Source organism: Rhipicephalus microplus, unplaced genomic scaffold (assembly GCF_043290135.1).
Source record: "Rhipicephalus microplus isolate Deutch F79 unplaced genomic scaffold, USDA_Rmic scaffold_90, whole genome shotgun sequence".
Classification (NCBI taxonomy): domain Eukaryota; kingdom Metazoa; phylum Arthropoda; class Arachnida; order Ixodida; family Ixodidae; genus Rhipicephalus; species Rhipicephalus microplus.
Window position 1 is genome coordinate 1,052,992 of NW_027464662.1, and position 18,267 is coordinate 1,071,258.

The 18,267-nt window shown below is 44.7% G+C and overlaps 1 protein-coding gene across 4 annotated transcripts in view; it reads right to left on the reverse strand.

Moving 5' to 3' along the window:
• The window catches only part of LOC142761644 (tyrosine-protein phosphatase non-receptor type 11-like), a 156,173-nt gene that overhangs the window by 106,657 nt on the left and 31,249 nt on the right, over positions 1-18,267 (reverse strand). For all 4 annotated transcript variants that reach the window (XM_075885218.1, XM_037433921.2, XM_075885220.1 and 1 more), the window contains exon 5: positions 14,319-14,546. In XM_075885218.1, coding sequence (XP_075741333.1) covers positions 14,319-14,546 — 228 coding nt within the window. The remainder of the gene's footprint in view (positions 1-14,318; positions 14,547-18,267) is intronic.

Sequence of the window (18,267 nt, forward strand, 5' to 3'; positions counted from 1 at the left end):
TCCTCACTTTTTTTTTATCTTTAGGAAAAGTTAGGAAAAGTAATTTTTGTTTTATTTTGATGGGCGTCTTGGCCGCCGCCGATGTATCAGCTAGCCGTACTGACCATCGTGCCACGTGGCCGAAAAAGCCCGAAGCTCCCTTTCCTAGGGCCTTCTCTATCGTTTCTTTCGAGTTTTTTTTTGTTGTTGTTGATGTATTCGGCGGGAGGGATGTCATCTATGGCCGGCTGTCTTCTGCGCATCGTCAGCGTCGCTGGCCAGGAATGTGGTCGTGAGTTCGGGCGATGGAGATGCCTGGGACCTGCGGAACTGCCTGCAGTCTGGCGCCCTCGTGAGTGCTGGTCGCAACTGGAAGACGTGTCGGTGCTAGCGACGGTTCGTCGCGCCGACGGCAACGTTGCTGTTGCGGGGGCTGGTACTGAGGTGAAGTAGAGCCGGACAGTGCAGCAGTGTCGACTGGCGGCGGTGTCGTGGTGCAAGGACATTATGGACATCTGATGTCATTTTTTTTGTTAAAGCTTGTGTAGCTTATCTTTTTGTTTTCGGGATGTGGTTTGATTTAAGGTTGGGGGAATGTGGGGGTGCTGACAACCCCCTGTACTGACACCCCCCTGTAAAGTTGTCTGCGCCGTGTGGCAAACGTGTCTCGCCTCAAGGCCGCATTTCGGGTGACGACCGCCGGGCGATAGATGGCATTGTGTTCGCGTTGAGTACCACTGTTGGTAAAGTGGTAGCGCCGGCGGTGACCCCTGGCGGAAGGCAGGCCTTGGTGGCGGGCGAGAGTTGAGCGAGCCTCTTCTGCGCGTGGCGGCTGCCGCGAACGGCTGTCTCTTGCGGTGGGTCTGTTGTGGACGGCATCGCGGGCCGCCTGCGGTAGGCCCACGTGGTGAGTGAAGCGTTGGCGACGCTGCCTTTTGTGTGCTCTTGAGTTATGTTGCTTAAGTGTATGGTAATTTTGAGTAATGGTGACTTAGCGTGTTAATTACAGTTGATGTATCATTTGGCGGACGATATTGTCGTTATAAATTAGTTAAATAAATGTATGTATGTTGTTTGGTTTGTACCAACCGTGCCTACTGTGTCCTTTCACTCCAAGAGCATGGCGCGCGCTCGCCTCGTCGAGACCCCACAAGTTACTTGTGTGTGCCTCTTCTAGTATAAAGGCAGACATGGAAAACATTGAAGCGTTGTTGTGGTGCCACAGATATGCGCAATAATTGCTTTTTAATTGACGACCGCACAACTATGAACGCTAAACCTCGAGCAATATTGGTGGACGCTGCAGATGGGGTTGGCCATTTGGTGCCGTTTGAGGTATCGTTAGGGCGGACACACAAATGTACAGTCAGACAGACCAAAAATTTTTTGTCAAAGGTCCCCGAAAAAGATCGTCTTTAAGAGAAATGTTACGCATGTCTGCGGCGCAACATCAAGAAGTATAAGGTAGTGTGTTCTTTTACTAAAAAATTGGCCCCGTATCTACATGTACCTTCGACATTATCTTGACGAACGGCATGCTCACATTTAGTTTTTTGGTTGTCCTAACGAAACAAGAACACTCGCAACTTCAGCCCACTTACCATGACAATTCGCCATGCAGCATTGCCCAAACGTTCGAATTCGCAGCCCTATACATTAGGAATATCCAGTGCACAAAGGGCATCACATATCTATGCGGCAGTTCCCGGATCCAGTTACAGAAAAACGCAGTCTTCTGCAGTTGCCAATAACCACACCAGCAGGGTTGCCACTGAGCTTTTAGTGAAATTCCCCAAACGGCGAGGGCAAAGTCACCAAAATTCGCCAAAACAGTCGCCACTCAACATATGTGAGGCCGGTCTTATAATAAAAATTGCTAAATATGTATAGCCGCCTCAAGTACAGTACCATCCATAACCCCTAAACTACACGGGTATTTTTTGAATGCAGTCACATTATCTACTTCACCATGGGAAGGCTGACTGTGCTAGGAGCCATTTCACTGACTTCACCATGGGAGCACTGAGAAAGGGCGTCCATGCGCCAGCAGCGTCTCTGAAGGCTAGCGCCTCATAACAAAAGCTTGTGATCGTTTCAGTTTTATCAAATACAGGGCAAAGCAGCCGTTACAAGAAAATAGAGACGGCGTGCGTATCGTGCCCGCAGATTTAGAATCTCGTTGCAGTTGAATAATGCATCCGATAATCGAAAAAATAATTACAAAATAACATAAGTTAGAAATAACTGAGTAACCGTGGCAATGCCCGCACCCCACTTTCACTGCAGTCATGATTATGCAATCCATTCACCTTAACTCTTTTGTTACCACGCCTATTTAAATCGATCACCGGTGATCGAGGCTTTTGGATCATTGATCTTGGCATGTTAAATTTGTTCATCGTGCACCCAACACTTTCTAATAGTTAGCCCAGCCACTCAACTTTAAGAATCAATTTGAATTTGCCTATTTTGGCAATATAGTGATTTTTGACAGACCTTAGCGCAAGTGAATTGCGTGTATTGTTGAAAACGTTCACTAGGCTGGCGAACTTGGCAGAATTGCGTACCCCTCGTGATTATGCTACAGCAACATTGAAGGTCTGTAATGAAAAGAACCTTTGCAAGCCAAATATCGACTCAAAAGGTCAGCTTTGCGATTTGACAACGTTGAGCAGTAATAATTGGCAGAAATTTTTGCCCAATATACAATAAAGAGCTAGCTGTTCCTGGAATTCGGGAAAAATTTGTTCTACAAAAAGTCCTTACGAAGGTCTTCCGCACATTTAAAGTGTCAAGGTGGCCTTCTCTGACAGTTTCCGGCTGCTTTGGTTTTGCTTGCATTGTTATATCAAACGCAAGGTCGCATATAGTATGACTAGTCGCTCCTATGACATCGTCGTCACGCACGCATGGGTGCGCACCAGCGCTGCAAAAAACATGCACTGCTTGAAACTATCTAGCAATCCCACGTGAATTGAGTGAGGACGAGTTTAGAGTTCACAGCACCTCAGCTTCAAATTTCATGGAGACGACGTTTTGTGTCAGGCTGAGACATCCACATCTTTTCATGGGCTTGTTTAGTTTAATGTCTTAAGTTGTCTCCTCCACCGCAAGTGCGTAGCTGCTGAGCCTTGTGCACAATCTTATAGCTACTCTGGTTACGTGCACGGTCCATACTTCGCTGGGGCGTGGTGTGCTGGGGCGTGGTGTGCTGGGGCTTGCTGCAGAGCTTCTCCTAACGGCTAGAAGGTCCCCAAAACGCATCTTGACGCTGACTACAGAGCAGCACAAGACAATTTAGAACTGTATCCGATATTGTCCTTTCTTTAATATTATATGCGAAAAAATGCAAATAAGTATGCTTGGATGCATGTATTGGAACTCCAACCTATACTGAGTGAGGTGGCTCATGAAAAAAGGTGACGCTAGATGAATTAGTGAAGTTCATTGGACCTGCCATTTATTGAAGCATTCACACCACGGTTATACATTTGTATTATTGAAACACCTGGAGATTTTTATCGCAAGAGAACAATTATTTACTGAGAAAGTGTACGAGTACACGTGTGTCTCATGAAAAACCATGCAATGCTTCACCGCATGGCATGAGCAATGAAGCAGCACCTCGGTTCCGATTTTCTTTGTGTATGCGAAGAGAAACATTTTGTACAACATTCATTAATTTTTATACTGTTCCTGGGTCATTTATCTACAAAATGGTTATTCTGAATTTTTTTGTGTTGAATTTTCTTGCATATAGAGGGCTTTTAATTCCACTGTTTACCAGCTGACAACCAAAAATTCCACACTTTTTACATTTTTATTGATTGTAAAATATTTTTGTTGCTTTACAGCATATATTTTTGGGGAAGAACATTTCAGTGTGCAAAGTTTGGTATGATGCAATGCGACCTGGAGTACTTTTCAAACTGGCAAAAATGATCTTCCCTAGACATATGAAAAACAACCATTTTCGCCCGGTAACGAAAAAGTTAACACAGTTTCTGAAGGCTGCCAAAAAAAGCGCACTTCTTGGCCGGCCGAAAAACTATGATAACAAATTTAAACTCTAGATACCGAATCAGGGAGTGCTACAGCTTTGAAGAAGTCGACTATTGACTATTGAAGAAGTCGACTATTGAGGACTGTTAGAGTTGAGGTCGGAACACGAGGCCTAAGAGTCGGCTAGCCATTTCAGAATCAAAACTTTAAAGAGGCCCCGAAACACTTTTTTGAGTAACCATGGAATTAATTCACTGGAAAAGTTTGATTGATTGATTTTTGGGGTTTAACGTCCCAAAACCACCATATGATTATAAAAGACGTCGTAGTGGAGGGCTCCGGTAATTTTGACCACCTGGGGTTCTTTAACGTGCACCCAAATCTGAGCACACGGGCCTACAACATTTCCGCCTCCACCGGAAATGCAGCCGCCGCAGCCGGGATTCGATCCCATGACGTGCGGGTCAGCAGCCGAGTACCTTAACCACTAGACCACCGCGGCGGGGCTCACTGGAAAAGTGTATTGCCTCACAAAATTCAACGCCACAAAAATTTTAAGAATCCGTCCAGTACGAGAGGAGTTTCAAAGATTTGTCACACGCTGCAAGCGCATTTTCTCTTCTCTCGCCCCGACGAAAGCGCTGGATAATAAGCAGAGAAGGATGGCAGGGGCCAACAAAAACTGTCACGCGCGCCTCCTGACCTTGAGCCCCCCCCCCTTTTTTTCTTTGAATACGCGCCTTTTTAAGTGCGATCCCGCACACGTGGACAAGTGACGGTTTTTTGCAGCTCTCTGTAACAAACGAGCGCGCCATGTTCAAATCAGCCAATGAATAATAATTTTTGAGCGTTTTCCGTCATTTGTCGAGAGAGGAGAAAGCAATTTTTAGCTGACTTTGATAATTAATTGTCAATTCGAGACCGCGTGCTGCGCTATAACATGTGGATCGCATGTTCTCGAGAGCCTATACTACCGATTGGCAGCGTTTTCTAACCATGGTCAAAAAGTGTTGCCGGGCCCCTTTAATAAGAGACGCGGCCTTTGAAAACTCAAAAAAAAAAGTCATAAATGTCCATTTGAAAAAAAAAACAGTATATTTGGTCAGTATAATCTATAAACTACGTCCTCTGTAAATATCAGCGCCGAATTCGTGCTAAAAGTATCTCAAATAAACTATTTGACTAGCCGAGGTAGCACCTGAAGAGCGCACGATCGTCAAAAATACTCGAACTTCGCGCACGCCGTTTTTCCAGCTCAACAGAGCGCCGCCATCTCGGTCCAGCTTTGTTCCCGATTTCTCGCTCTTTTTTTTTTTCCCTGCCATCAGTGGCAACAACAGCAGCGTGGTTAAGGCGCAACTGGCTTGGGCAGCTCACGAGGTAATCGAGTATCCCGCTTTTCAAACGCGGAGCTACAAATGGACGGAGCGCGCACTCCTTCGGGGTGAGGGGAAACGAGTGGTTGCTATTGGCAGGTGACGCACTCATGTGCCCACTTCCCGTGCATGGTGTGACCGCCGCCCACCGCCCGCGTGACTCGTTGTCTGCTCCGACTCATTCGTTGCAAATGTTCTCTGTGTGCTTCTTCGTCTTTTGTGATCAGCCTCGGCACTGTCGTGCAAACTGTCTTTACGAGAGATGATAACATCAATACATATTGTTCTCTCCTGGTGGCGGAATATAGCACAACGCCGTTTCTGTGGCCTCCGCGATTCCCTACAGCAATGCGCCATAGCCAATTGCGGAGGCCACACTAGTTTATTATTATTTTATTTTTTAATCAGCAATGAAATAGTTTTCGTTATATTTCAGGCAAGATTCGTAAAATCGTAAGCGCGGTCTAAATTCATACATTCCACGGTAAAATCGGAAGAGTTCGCAGGTATGGCTCAGACGATAGTTCTGCGCAGGCCCCCGATCGTCGAGTTCTCCCGTGCCTTCTGCTCGAACAGTTGCAAGTTACTGGACGCACGATCGATGCAACTCTTTGAACTCTTTGAAAGGTTTAGACGTGGTTTGTGGCGATGAATCACACGTTTCACAGAAAACGCGTGACTGCACTCGTTTTCGGAAAACGAACGCGCCGACCACTTATTCGCGGAAACCCCCCACAAGTCGGCAGTCAATCGGCGATAACGAAGTCACCCTGGATCTTCGGCCGTCAACAAACTATCACGACCCTGCATACAATGCAGAGGTGGCGCGACGCAAGTGCGTGTACAAGTCATCAACAGAAGGAATGCTTATTGATATTATTATGCTTCAATGTGTGACTGTTCAGCATGACAGTGAAACGATCGATGTGAAAATGAGAGGCGCGTCAGCAGACGCCGTTCATGAATGGAGTGGTAACGAAACTTTGCTCGGCGAGCAATGTACGATCCAAGGAAATATTCAACTAAGCTTTTTGTCCGCCGAAACAGCAGAGGCGTAGTCAAAAACAATTCACGAATCGCTCTGCGCGATGTTGGCAAGTGAGTGGAAATTTGCACCGATCGCGTCTCAGGAACGTGAAACGATGTCTGTGCCAGAAAAAGAATACGTGTTTTTTTCAGATGGCCGCTCTGAACACGATGATTTGGAAAACACTCTGCCCAATCTGCCATGAGCAAGACCTCGCTATGGACCAAGACACAAGGCTTGGACTTGCGAAAATGGTGCTAATATGTCGTTCTTGCAGCACAGCTAGCTCTCACTGCTTGACAAAGAGAAAAAAAGGTGCGAGAGTCTTTGACATGAATGTTAGATCAGCGCAGGCAATCAAGAGCATTGGAAAAGGAACTACTGCAATAAATGACTTCTAGGCAGTGATGAACGTGTCGCAGAGAGACCTGCACCAGAAGACTTATCAGCACCACCTTAAGAGCGTGGCAAAGCCATCTGCCGAAGTGGCTGCACAAACTGTTTTGACATATGCTTTACAGGCTGTCAAGAATACATATTAAGAAATGGAACCGAACTTCGCAAAAATAATTACAGTGGTGCACTTTGGCACATGGCTAACTCATGGAAACAGCTCACACAATGGTATAGGGTGTGTAATTGAATTTTACACAGGTCTGGTGATGGACTGCACAGTGTTGTCTAATTTCTGCCTTGGATGTATGCTAGGACCACCAAAAAGCCACCCTATACATACGACGAATGGAGGAAGGCACACAAGTGCCAAAAAAACACCGATGTAGGCACAGGGCACATGGAAGTTGAAGCTGCACCGCAGCTTTTTGGGCGCTCTATTAGCAAGAACGACCTCAGGTACACAAATGTAATTTGTCATAGAGACAGCCACACCTACACAGCCTTATGCTAAGACCTACGCTATGATAAAAAGAGAGAGGCACTTGGAGGAAGAGGTGGCCTTATGCAAGATGTTATAGAGAGGCTTACAAGCTATTATGGCCTAGCTCTGCAAAGCAGCACAGATGTGCAAGATATGCAAAGGGTGGTGATGGCAACACTCCACCACAATTCATCCAGTGATGCTGCGCCCCATCATCAGCAGTGTTTTCCTGGTGCTTTCAGCTAGCACAGGCACCGTCCAGCAGAAACAAAAAAAAAGTCACCACGTCCACATAAGTACAACCTTCCCAGCAAGGTTATAGAAGCACTGCAGCCTTTCCGGCCCTCAACTGCTGGCTCGATGTAGCGGCCACAAGACTCAAAATGCTGCTGAGAGCCTTCATTCGATGATTTGGTCACTTAAATCCAAGCAGCAGCATGCCTCCCTCTTGACTATGAAAGCAGCAGTACATGAAGCAGTAGCAAAGTATAATGCAGACAGCTTGCGAGCTTACACTGAGATTTGCATTGCACTAGGTGTAAAACCTGGAGCTGTTTCTCTATAGAGGGCTGCAGAAAAGGACAGCCAGCATGCTAAAAAATCATCAAACATGCACCAGATGAAGAAGCAGAGGACCAAAAGGCCACCTGCAGGCATGGACACCAAAGACTGCTGTTCTGGTGCATTTTGATGAAGGTGAAGTGCTATAAAAACATCGTAAGCCGTTTACTCTCAAGTGTGTTTTGGGCACTAAGTGTTGCTTGTAAAAAGCATAGCGTGGCAGTGACTGGACTAATTTTGATACTGTTTTGTTTTGTTTTTTTTTACTTCTTGAAGCCTTGTTGACAGGCTGGCATTATTGATTACCTTGCTTACAATATATTTTCTTTTTATATGTGATAATTGTTGCATGAGAAGTTTTGATGCTGATGGGGATGTTATTTGTAAAAAAAAACTAAAAGGAACAGACAATTTTCGATAATGCCATTCTGTGTAGTGTTCTTTTGAGTAAAGATCAAAACCATTGGGACCTTCCAGGCATGTTCTGTTACACTGCTAGGTTTTTACCAGCAGACTATGTCATAAGATTATGTAACATAGTGTAACTTGAAAACTACTTCAGTTATTACAATAAAACTTTATATATAGCTATTCGAGACACTCTTCAGTATGCCTGCCAAATTTCATTACTCTAGGGCAACAAACAAAAAGTTTTTTTGATCGCAACATCCCCCCTTGAAACTTATATCTTATGAGCTGAACGTGAATTCTGAGAGAGACATACTCAAAATGCTGCGATTTTCAATAATCTTCAATGATCTCTTAATGCAAACGGTTGTCTTAATAAAACATTTCCGGTCTGGCACGGTATGCAACTAGAACAATTTTGCTCCAACGTATGGCAACGTACTACCCCGCAGTATTTTTCACATAAGAACAAAACACATTTTAAAAACTCCTATGGCATATTTGTCTATAAATATAATGCATGTCTGGTGATATTTCTGATGCACTCATTTGCAAGCATTCTACTGCAAAATTACACAGGGTGGTACTGCATTTGTTTTTCCCTTACTTTGTATAATAACTATTAACTATTAATAACTATTAACTAGTAACTATTGTATAAATCTAACCAAATGCAAATCGATGTCATTTTCCCGTAAACGCACCACTGTTCATCATACATACTTTATCAATTCGCTTCCTCTCGATTCGGCTTCGTCATACAAGTATCTCGGAGTGCACATGTACCCATCTCTTTCATTTGCACCGCACGTACAGTCCATCTGCTCAGACGCTCTGCGTACGCTTGGTTTTCTGCGCCGTAACCTCAAATCAGCATCTCCTGACGTTAAAAAACTAGCATACTTAACATACGTACGGCCAAAGCTCGAATACGCATCGTCCATTTGGAATCCATCCCAGGCATACCTCGTTAGCGAACTAGAAGCAGTTCAAAACCGCGCTGCCCGCTTTATAACCTCACAGTACTCCAGAGAAATCAGCGTCACCGCCCTAAAACAATCAATTGAACTGCCATCACTCGCGTCGCGCCGCCTCATCTCGCGCCTATGCCTCCTCCACAGTTTCTTTTTCCGACCCCAATCAAGACACGAACTTTTACAGCCCCCAAACAGAACTTCTTCCCGCATTAACCATTCAAACCCCATTGCACGAATCAACGGCCGTACATCCGCAATGAACGACTCCTTTTTCCCCCAAGCAATAACACTTTGGAATCACCTTCCCGATACCATTGTTGCCACACCTGACCGCACATCATTCCGCGCAAAATTGGAATCCCACTTTGATTCCACCCATTAACCCGTGGCTGTAAATATATTCTACCAATGTACTGTATGTATAATTTGCTTGTGCCTAGTTATTTGTTCTCTAATTCCCAGCCAAAGCGTTTCTTTTGTGTGTTATTTGATTCATTTTTGTTGTCATTTTTGACCAAACTACCATATTAGAACTGTACTGTTTATAATAATTTGTTAAACTTGAATTATACACATTCACAGCGTACTTTTTGCCCCCCCCTTATGTAATGCCCTCGGGCCTTTAAGGATGCAATAAATGAAATGAAATAACTAAAGCTTGTATGCCCTGTCACAAAAAACAAAGCACACATTGTTTTTGTCAAACAGTCGAACATGGTTATATCGAACCCACATATCTCGAATTTTCGGGTATAACAAACTCATACGTTATCCCCTTGAAATTCCTTTGTAAAAGTATAAAAATTCGCACGTTTATATTGAACAGTATTTTTACCCCCCTTCAGACATATCGAACGCCGCACAAGCTGGAAGGTAGGTGCACTTAGACACTCCCCCCCCCCCCCCCCTGTGATCTTTGTAGCAGCACGGCTTCGCGCGAAAGTTGGAAGGCGCGCTTTGGCACTCACAGCGCCCGGGAACCTCCGCGCATCTCTAACTTGTGAACGGCCTTTTTTCTTCTCTTTCTCATGCTTTCTTTGCGTATCAGTCAGCTCAAAGAACAGGAACGAAGGAGCCGACATTAACCTCCTTTTGCATATTAGTTTTTGTAGCTGTCTTGCAAGTTTTGATCAGCCAGCCACACCTCGCGTCTTTTGCTGTTTCTTTCGCAGGTGGCCATCGCCTCACAAGCGCTTTTTTGATTCCACTGTCTCGTCACCCACGTACCACCGCATGTGCAGCATTTCTCTTTTGCGTGCATAATGTGCAAAGCCGCTGCAGACTCCTGGAATTGTCGACTTCTCGTGTAGCTATGGCCGGCGTCAATAAGCGCAAGACCCTTGACTTTAAGACTAAGTTGAAGGCTATTCAGCCTGTTGAGGCAGGCGAGAAACATTCGACCGTCGCGGACGACTTCGGGATACCACGGAGCCAAAGTTGAAGGCTATTCAGCGTGTTGAGCCAAGCGAGAAATGTTTGACCGTCGCGGATGACTTCGGGATATCACGGAGCACTCTGAGTACCTTGTTGAAAAACAAAGCAGACATCAAGGCAAAGGCGGCAGAGCAGCGAACGTCGGTAGCCTGTCATGTGCGCGCTTCTGCCCATGGGAATGTAGAAAAGGCACTATAAGCCTGGTCATTTAGAAGTGCGTGCGAAGAAGATTCCGGTGGATGGCCCGATGCTGATCAACAAGGCCAAATAGTTTGCCACTGCACTCGGTGAAACAATTTCGCCGACAACAGCGGGTGGCTTAACCGATTTAAGAGGCGCTACAACATCATTGGCAAAACCAATTCTGGTGAAAGCAAAGCTTTCAGCAGCCAGCACATCCAGCAGTGGATGACGAAGAAGTGGCCGGAAATCGCCGCGAAGTTTTCTCCCGCGGAGATCTTGAATGCCTGGTGAGACATGAAGACGGACACAGTGGTCAACTGCTTCCGCAAGGCGGGCTTCAGGATGGTGGAAATTGCGGAAACCGGTGAAGACGACGACGACGAGCGCATAGACGACACTTTTCGCAAGTTGTCGACCTGCTTCCCCGCAGCAGTTCCACGTGAAGTGTCTGCGGACTGCGATGTCCACGCTAACAGCTCGTTTGACAAGGAGGATCGGTCGGACGAGGCGCTGGCTACACGCGTGTACTCCGCCGCTAAAGTAGCGGCAGCATGGTGCTCCCAACCAGGCTGCAGAAATTATGCGCCTTCTTTTTCTTCTAACCACTACCACCGCCGCCATCATTTGCCGTTGTATCGGGGGGAGCCGGGCTGTCGCACCTGGACAGCCTTGATGATAAGATCGAGACTAGCATCTTCAACATTTCAAAAACTAAGAAACAGGCTGAGATTAGCAATGTTTTCATGCAAATAAATCATTTTGTTGCGGTGTGTGTGCCGAATTAGTTGTCACTTTTGAATGCGCCTATTGTAGGTGATGATCCGCTGCAGGTGAGCTCTCGAGGCCTCTATTTTTAAAGACGATAGACTTGCTTGGGGAGCTTCGATGAAAACATTTTTGTCTGTCTGTCTGTCTGTCTACATTTGTCTCTTTGTCCGCCCTAACAATACCTCAAACGGTACCAAACGGCCAACCCCACTTGCAGCGCCCACCAATATTGCTCAAGGTTTAGCGTTCATAGTTGTGCGATTGTCAATTAAAAAGCAATTATTGCGCATATCTGAGGAGCCACAACAACGCTTCAATGTTTTCTATGTCTGCCTTCATACTAGAAGAGGCACATACAAGTAACTCCAAGGAATGTAGCGTTTAATCGCGCTGCGCTGACAGTGCAACGCCATGCTCAAAAAGGTGTTTTTAACGCTTTGCTAGGATGTCACGGTGGTGGCACCTGCCCGTCGCTTTGCGTTCTACACCTTATCACCTCCAAGACTGGCGCGCATCTTTCTCTGCGGGCTGCACGCCTTCGTTTTGGAAGATAACTGCCAGATGGCACTTGTGTCTAACGTGCCTAGATGCGCTCGTTCGCCTCCGCCGCACGCTCGAGGCACTCTAACACAGCGCCTGCAGAATACCAATCACCGATTTTCTTGCGCAGAACATCAAATAAACGTTTTGTTCACTCTCTCCAGACGCAAGACTATCGTCTTTCGACGACATTTACAGTGTAACATGTAGATTCGGGCCAATTTTTTATATCAAATTTTTCATGTATCGAACTAAATAGCGATCCCCTTCACCTTACGTGTTCAACTGTATCATGAACTACGACCATGTAATGCGTTTGCTTTGTTTGGCTGTCTGCCAGGCACTCAAGCCACCAACTGGCTTTGGGTGGCTGGCCTAGCCACATATACTGCTTTATTTGAAGAAATAGCTATTATTATTGTTGTAGAGTTAGCTGAGTCTCACTTCGATAACATTACAATTTGTTGCTATTGCATTCCTTGCTTCATTCTTGTGCAGAAGCTAACTTGTTGACCTGGACGTGCGAGCGTTAACTGTTGAGTGGATAAGTGCCGTGTAGTGGAGCACAGAGGCGAAATGAATGAGAAGATGTGCGTGCGTGCGATAAGCAATCCTGTGAACCTGTCTTTGCTAGGCCATTAGTTCTGCAAACAACCCACCTCCCCCTTTCTTTCGAGCACCATTACGCTCAACCTTTTTTTTTTTCTGAACACATCATGTAGTTATAAACAAATCACAATATTCCTGCAAGGACAAAGCAGTGAAAGCGATGGCCACAAATTGTAATGTTTTCAGAACCAAGACGGCAGCTAACTCTTTTGTATCTGATATAGCGTAACTTTATAAAACACTAGAGAGTACGGCTGCACCAGAAAGAGATGCTCTTTCCGCAGTATCTTGGCGTGGTGAGCGCAATATGTAGAAGGGTTTACAGACCATTACAGCTGACGCCTGCCGAGATTCCGTGGGCCAGTGAACGTGACCGTGCCCTTACAATCAAAATCGCAAAGCTGCCGCTCAAGCGATTCTGGCCTTGATGAAACCAAAACTATAACCATTTCGATGAAATCGAAAAGCAAATGTTTCAGCCTTGTTTTGGGGGCTTGATGGCTATTGAATCTTGCGGCTAAGTACAGCACTGAGTTTGGCACAACAGTGGTGGTTTGGCACATGTAAAAAAGTTTGGCGCACTATGGCATGAATGGTGCAACTGTTCCACCCCTGTAAGCGACAGCCTGTAAAATATGCTAGTACTTTTTAAAAATGGCTATACTTAGAGAATATAAATTGGTATAACAAGCTTGTAAACTGAAAAATAAATAGATGTGAGGGTTATATCCTCATTAAACGTAGGCATGGGACTTCGCGGCAATGCGAATTTCCTCTCAATATGTGTTTTCATGGCTTAGCACCACTCCACTGCCATGAAACCACTTTCACAGGATGCCACATTCTGACTAATGTGCATTTATTTGTTCGTTTCAAATAATTCCAAATTTTCAATAAATTACATTCAATTCAAAATGGATTTTAATAAACCGTTATTCACATGAAAATTCAAAAAATTAGAATACTTAAACGTGCCTACTCACATTGATTCATTTCTTTAAGTATAAAAGCTTATTATAGCGGCTTATATGCTCAAAGTATTGTAAATATCTTTAAATGCAACATATTTTACAGGTTACCACTTGCGTTCTAAGTTTAATCCTGCTGCTATGCAAAGTTTTTTGCACTTTCTGTGAACCAAAAGGAATTGCATTAGCATAGGCCTTGTTTCAAATTCTTAAAAATATTGTGCAGGTTAATTGGGTCATGACAAATACGTGCATTTTTTACAATATGTGATATATACTGTACGAATTCAATTCAAAATTATTGGACCAAAATCACTATTCACTTTGAATTCGCTTTGAACCTGAATTTCCCTACTTGCACAAGCATATTATTCACCGTCCAACCAGCAAACTCTGAATGCATTGTTGCTGAAAGGTATCAAAAAGACACCTGCGATCATTTATTCTAACCCCACTCTGCACAGTTGAAAACGTTTGCTCAAATAACGCTCGTGACCAGACTTGGCGTGTTCGCAGCGCGGTGTAGCCACACATCACAGCATGATTGTTGTTGCCACAGCGCTATGCGGCTGCACCGAGAAACAATAAACATGGAACGAAATGACCCACCTCAAACTCCTCCCAGAAGCCTGCCTTCCCGCTGTTCTGACCATTCTCCTTGGAGAGCTGCTTGACGCGGTTTTCAATGGTGGACGCCTTGATGCGGGTGGCATTGAAAGGCTGCTTGAGGTGCACCACCGTACCCGTAGTCTCTACCATTGGGTTCTTACGATAGAAGTCCACCAGTTCACTCAGGCTGTCAAACTTCTCGCCACCACAGGCATCAAATTTTCCTTCCTGTAAGACACTGCTCGTTAAAAAAAGGTTTTTGTGTGCGCATGTGTGCCAATTTTAATAAAGCAATTATTTTGCCTGTAAAAAGTGTAGTTTTTAAATATATAAAATATTTTATGCATTTCTTGGGGAGCAAGTTTTTTTTCCAAACTGAGACAGCCACAAAGTAAATTGGCATATCACAATAATCTGGCATCGGCATTGAATCCAGTGACACAAAAATGAATTTTCTAAACACATCACAAGAAAAGTCATAATACATTAAACATTTGTGAGTGAGTCAATTTCAAGCTGAGATTTCACTGGCAAAAGTTCAACATACCATAACATTGGGTTTAGAACATCCATTTTTGTTTCCCTGCAATCCGCTATGATTATTTTGATATGCCAATTTACTTTGTGGCTGTCTCAGTTTAGCAAAAAACTTGTTCCCCAAAAGGTGCAAGAAATATTTTATATTTTAAAAACTCCGCTTTTTACAGACAAAACAATTGCATATTTAAAATTGGCACACAAATATACATAAACTCACCAGGTTTTGTCAAAATCGATCAAGAAACTAAAAAAAAGAATTGAAGTGTCATGTAGCCTCTCCCCATAAAGGCACACTAAAGTCATATAATCATTTACATCATAGTGAAAGCTCAATGTATGACATCTAAAGTGACAATGTTATAAACAGCAGTGCCCTACTTGTCAATAAACTAAGGTAAATGCACAAGAAAACATGCGCTGCAGTAGGACATTCTCAAAATGATCCCGATGACGTCAGTCAAACTGCGTACAATTAATCACTAGTAATTGATCTTGCTCTACTAAACAAAGAACCTAGCTATCTATCTAGCTGCACTAAACAAGAACGCAATAAAATGCTGCTTGCTCATTTCAGTTTGATTCATGGAAAAAAGAGCCACCGGACGTTACTATGCGGAATGACACAAGTGGTTAAAAAATTCAATTTTCGCATGGTTAAACTGGACAGGTCGTGCCATCTAGCGGGGCCTCATTGAACCAAAACACGTCTGCCATCTCGAAGCCAATGACAGGAAATTGATCAAGGGCCGTTGTTGCAGCCGGGCAACATAGTGCACGGCAACAGTGGCGTGACACAGTCTGCTTCTTGAGGCGGGTAATTTGAAGCGCGCTAACCCAATGCGGGCCACTAAAACATAATTTTATTTCAAAATGTGCTTTTCCTAGGCACAAAAGTACCATACCACTATTTCAACAATCAAAGTCGACGTAATAGTTGCCTTTAGTGTCCCTTTAAGCAGGACATTAAAGCCATCCCTGTAAAATTCCACCTACACTTGCACACTATCACACACTGACACCACTGGTCTTAGCCTTGAAGCAGTTCTTCAGTCTATGATGGGAATAATAATAATAATAATAATAATAATAATAATAATAATAATAATAATACTTTATCGTACACATCCACAACAAATAGAAAGAAACGGGCCTGTCTATGAATACTTGTGCAACTAGGCCCGGCAGAGCCGGTTTACAGCGACGTGGCTACAAGGCCACAGAAACTATCTTTGTTTCTTTGTGCTAACAAACTACAAGATTAATACCATTGCTTTTCTTACAGGCGATAAATAGAAGAGGAGAACTAAAGGGAGGGACTAAGAGCACATATGACGTACAAGTAGACCATGGCCATGTTATAGCTCAGAGAGTAATTGCTTTTTGAACTAGCTGAAAAAAGAAGCTCTTCAGGTAGCTTATTGCAAATTTTGGGAATATATACATTTGTACACGCTTCTCCACATGTGGAATAAAATCGCCGTACAGCAAAACCTTTTTTTTCTCTCAACGGTCGACAAGTAACATATGGATGTATCTTAGAACAACTGTTTTTGTATACAAATCCTGGAACCCACAAAAACCTAAATCATAAATAATAGTATTGGCATCTACCTTACTACCGTATGCAACACTTTTTAGAATATTTTGGAGCAAACTGTCTACGTGTGTTTCCCAGCACTCTGAGCAAAATCCGAAAACTATAATATATCTCACAGCACTATATGCTAGAGAATGAACTATCATTTTTTTTCACTGGCAGAGGCACCAAGCTCTTTATGTTGAAAAGCAGACATACCACACTTCTCAGTTTAGAACACATAAATGCCATGTGCTATTGCCAAGACTGTGAAGAAGTATGCATAAGTATCTGAATGTCTCAACATTTTCTACTCCAGTACATTTGCATGAATTTCTATGCTCGGTGTGAAGAAAAATCAACAAAAAATGGGCAACGAATACCCGCGTGGGCTCCATACACATTCTCGACCTCCTAATCGAGGCCACTGGCTGCCATCCATGAACAATAACACACATCACAGCAAAAACGAAAAACATGCTCCGACTGATTCAGTGAGTCTCGGGCCGCTGACGAGGCCTTAGAGAGGCCAACCTTCTGCGTATACCGTATTTACTCGTGTAATCCTCGCACTCGCATAATTCTCGCACCCCCCACATCTCCCAAGAAAAATACGTTTTTTTTTTTTCCCTCGAGTAATTATCGCACCCCTGAAAACTGCTGCAATAATGTCGTCTGCTAGTTCCAGCCAGCGATGATGATAGCACGTGCCGTCTGGCGCCATCTCTTAAGCATAAAGCGTACTATTACACGGAGATTCAATCTAATCCAAGCCAAGCCGAAGTGGCCAGTGCGCGTTGCGGCGTGTTTTGTATGTTGTGTCGGTAATCTTGGCACGTTATGGGGCGATACTGAAGCCACACGGCTGCTTCAAGTTGCAAGTGATAGATCATGCGCTAAACAACGGCAACAGGGCCGCCGGTAGGCCCTTCGGAGCCTACGAGTTTTGTGTTCGCTACTGGTGACGGCAGCAGAAAGCCACCAAGACGCGTTGGGCCTGCCGTGTGCCTAAAAGTGGGATTGATGGTAAACTTTATTTCTTCAGAAGGAAACTGCGGACGATTCTGTTAAATAGCCATCAGCCCAATACTGACGTCCTACGCTTACATTTTAGGCATGCACAACAACATCGATGAAGTGATCGAGGCCCAGACAACAGCCCAAGTGATCTGCCTTTCCTCCTCCAAGGCAGGCCACCAACTTCTAAGCAAGGCTGGCATGTCCCCACATTCCTACCTTGAACGCACAGTAACCCTCCCCAGAGCTGTCCGAGCTACCTACATGGTGAACCCATTTCCGCGAAATATTCCCCCATAACACAACAAAGGCGCCTGGCCTGCACTCGCACGGTCCTCAACTACACCGTTGCGAATCGCAACTCTACCGTCTTCGTCGATGGGGCGCAATACAATAACTCCTTCACCTTCGCACTAGTGGTAGTAGATAGCGACGGAGCCCTACGCTAGCAGCCTCGGTTCGGCTAGCAACGAGCGCCATAGCTGAGCAGGTTGCTATAGCTTTAGCGATGGTCGACCCCTCACACACACGAGTCTTCACAGACTCTTGAGCCGCCATTCGGGCTTACGAAAGTGGCAACATCGCTCGAAACCAGCCCACATTCTACAAACACGCTAATGCATGGGCTTGCACTACCTGTCTTGGCTTCCTGGCCACATGGGCAAAGAGGTCCACCCACAGCAACCAAACCTTAACGAAATGGCTCATGATCGAGCGCGAGAACTGACTCGCCGCGACGATCAATCAGCCACCAAAGAGCTGGGCCCAGACATACAGTTTAATGATCCTTTACTCACCTTTCACGAAGTTATCTCC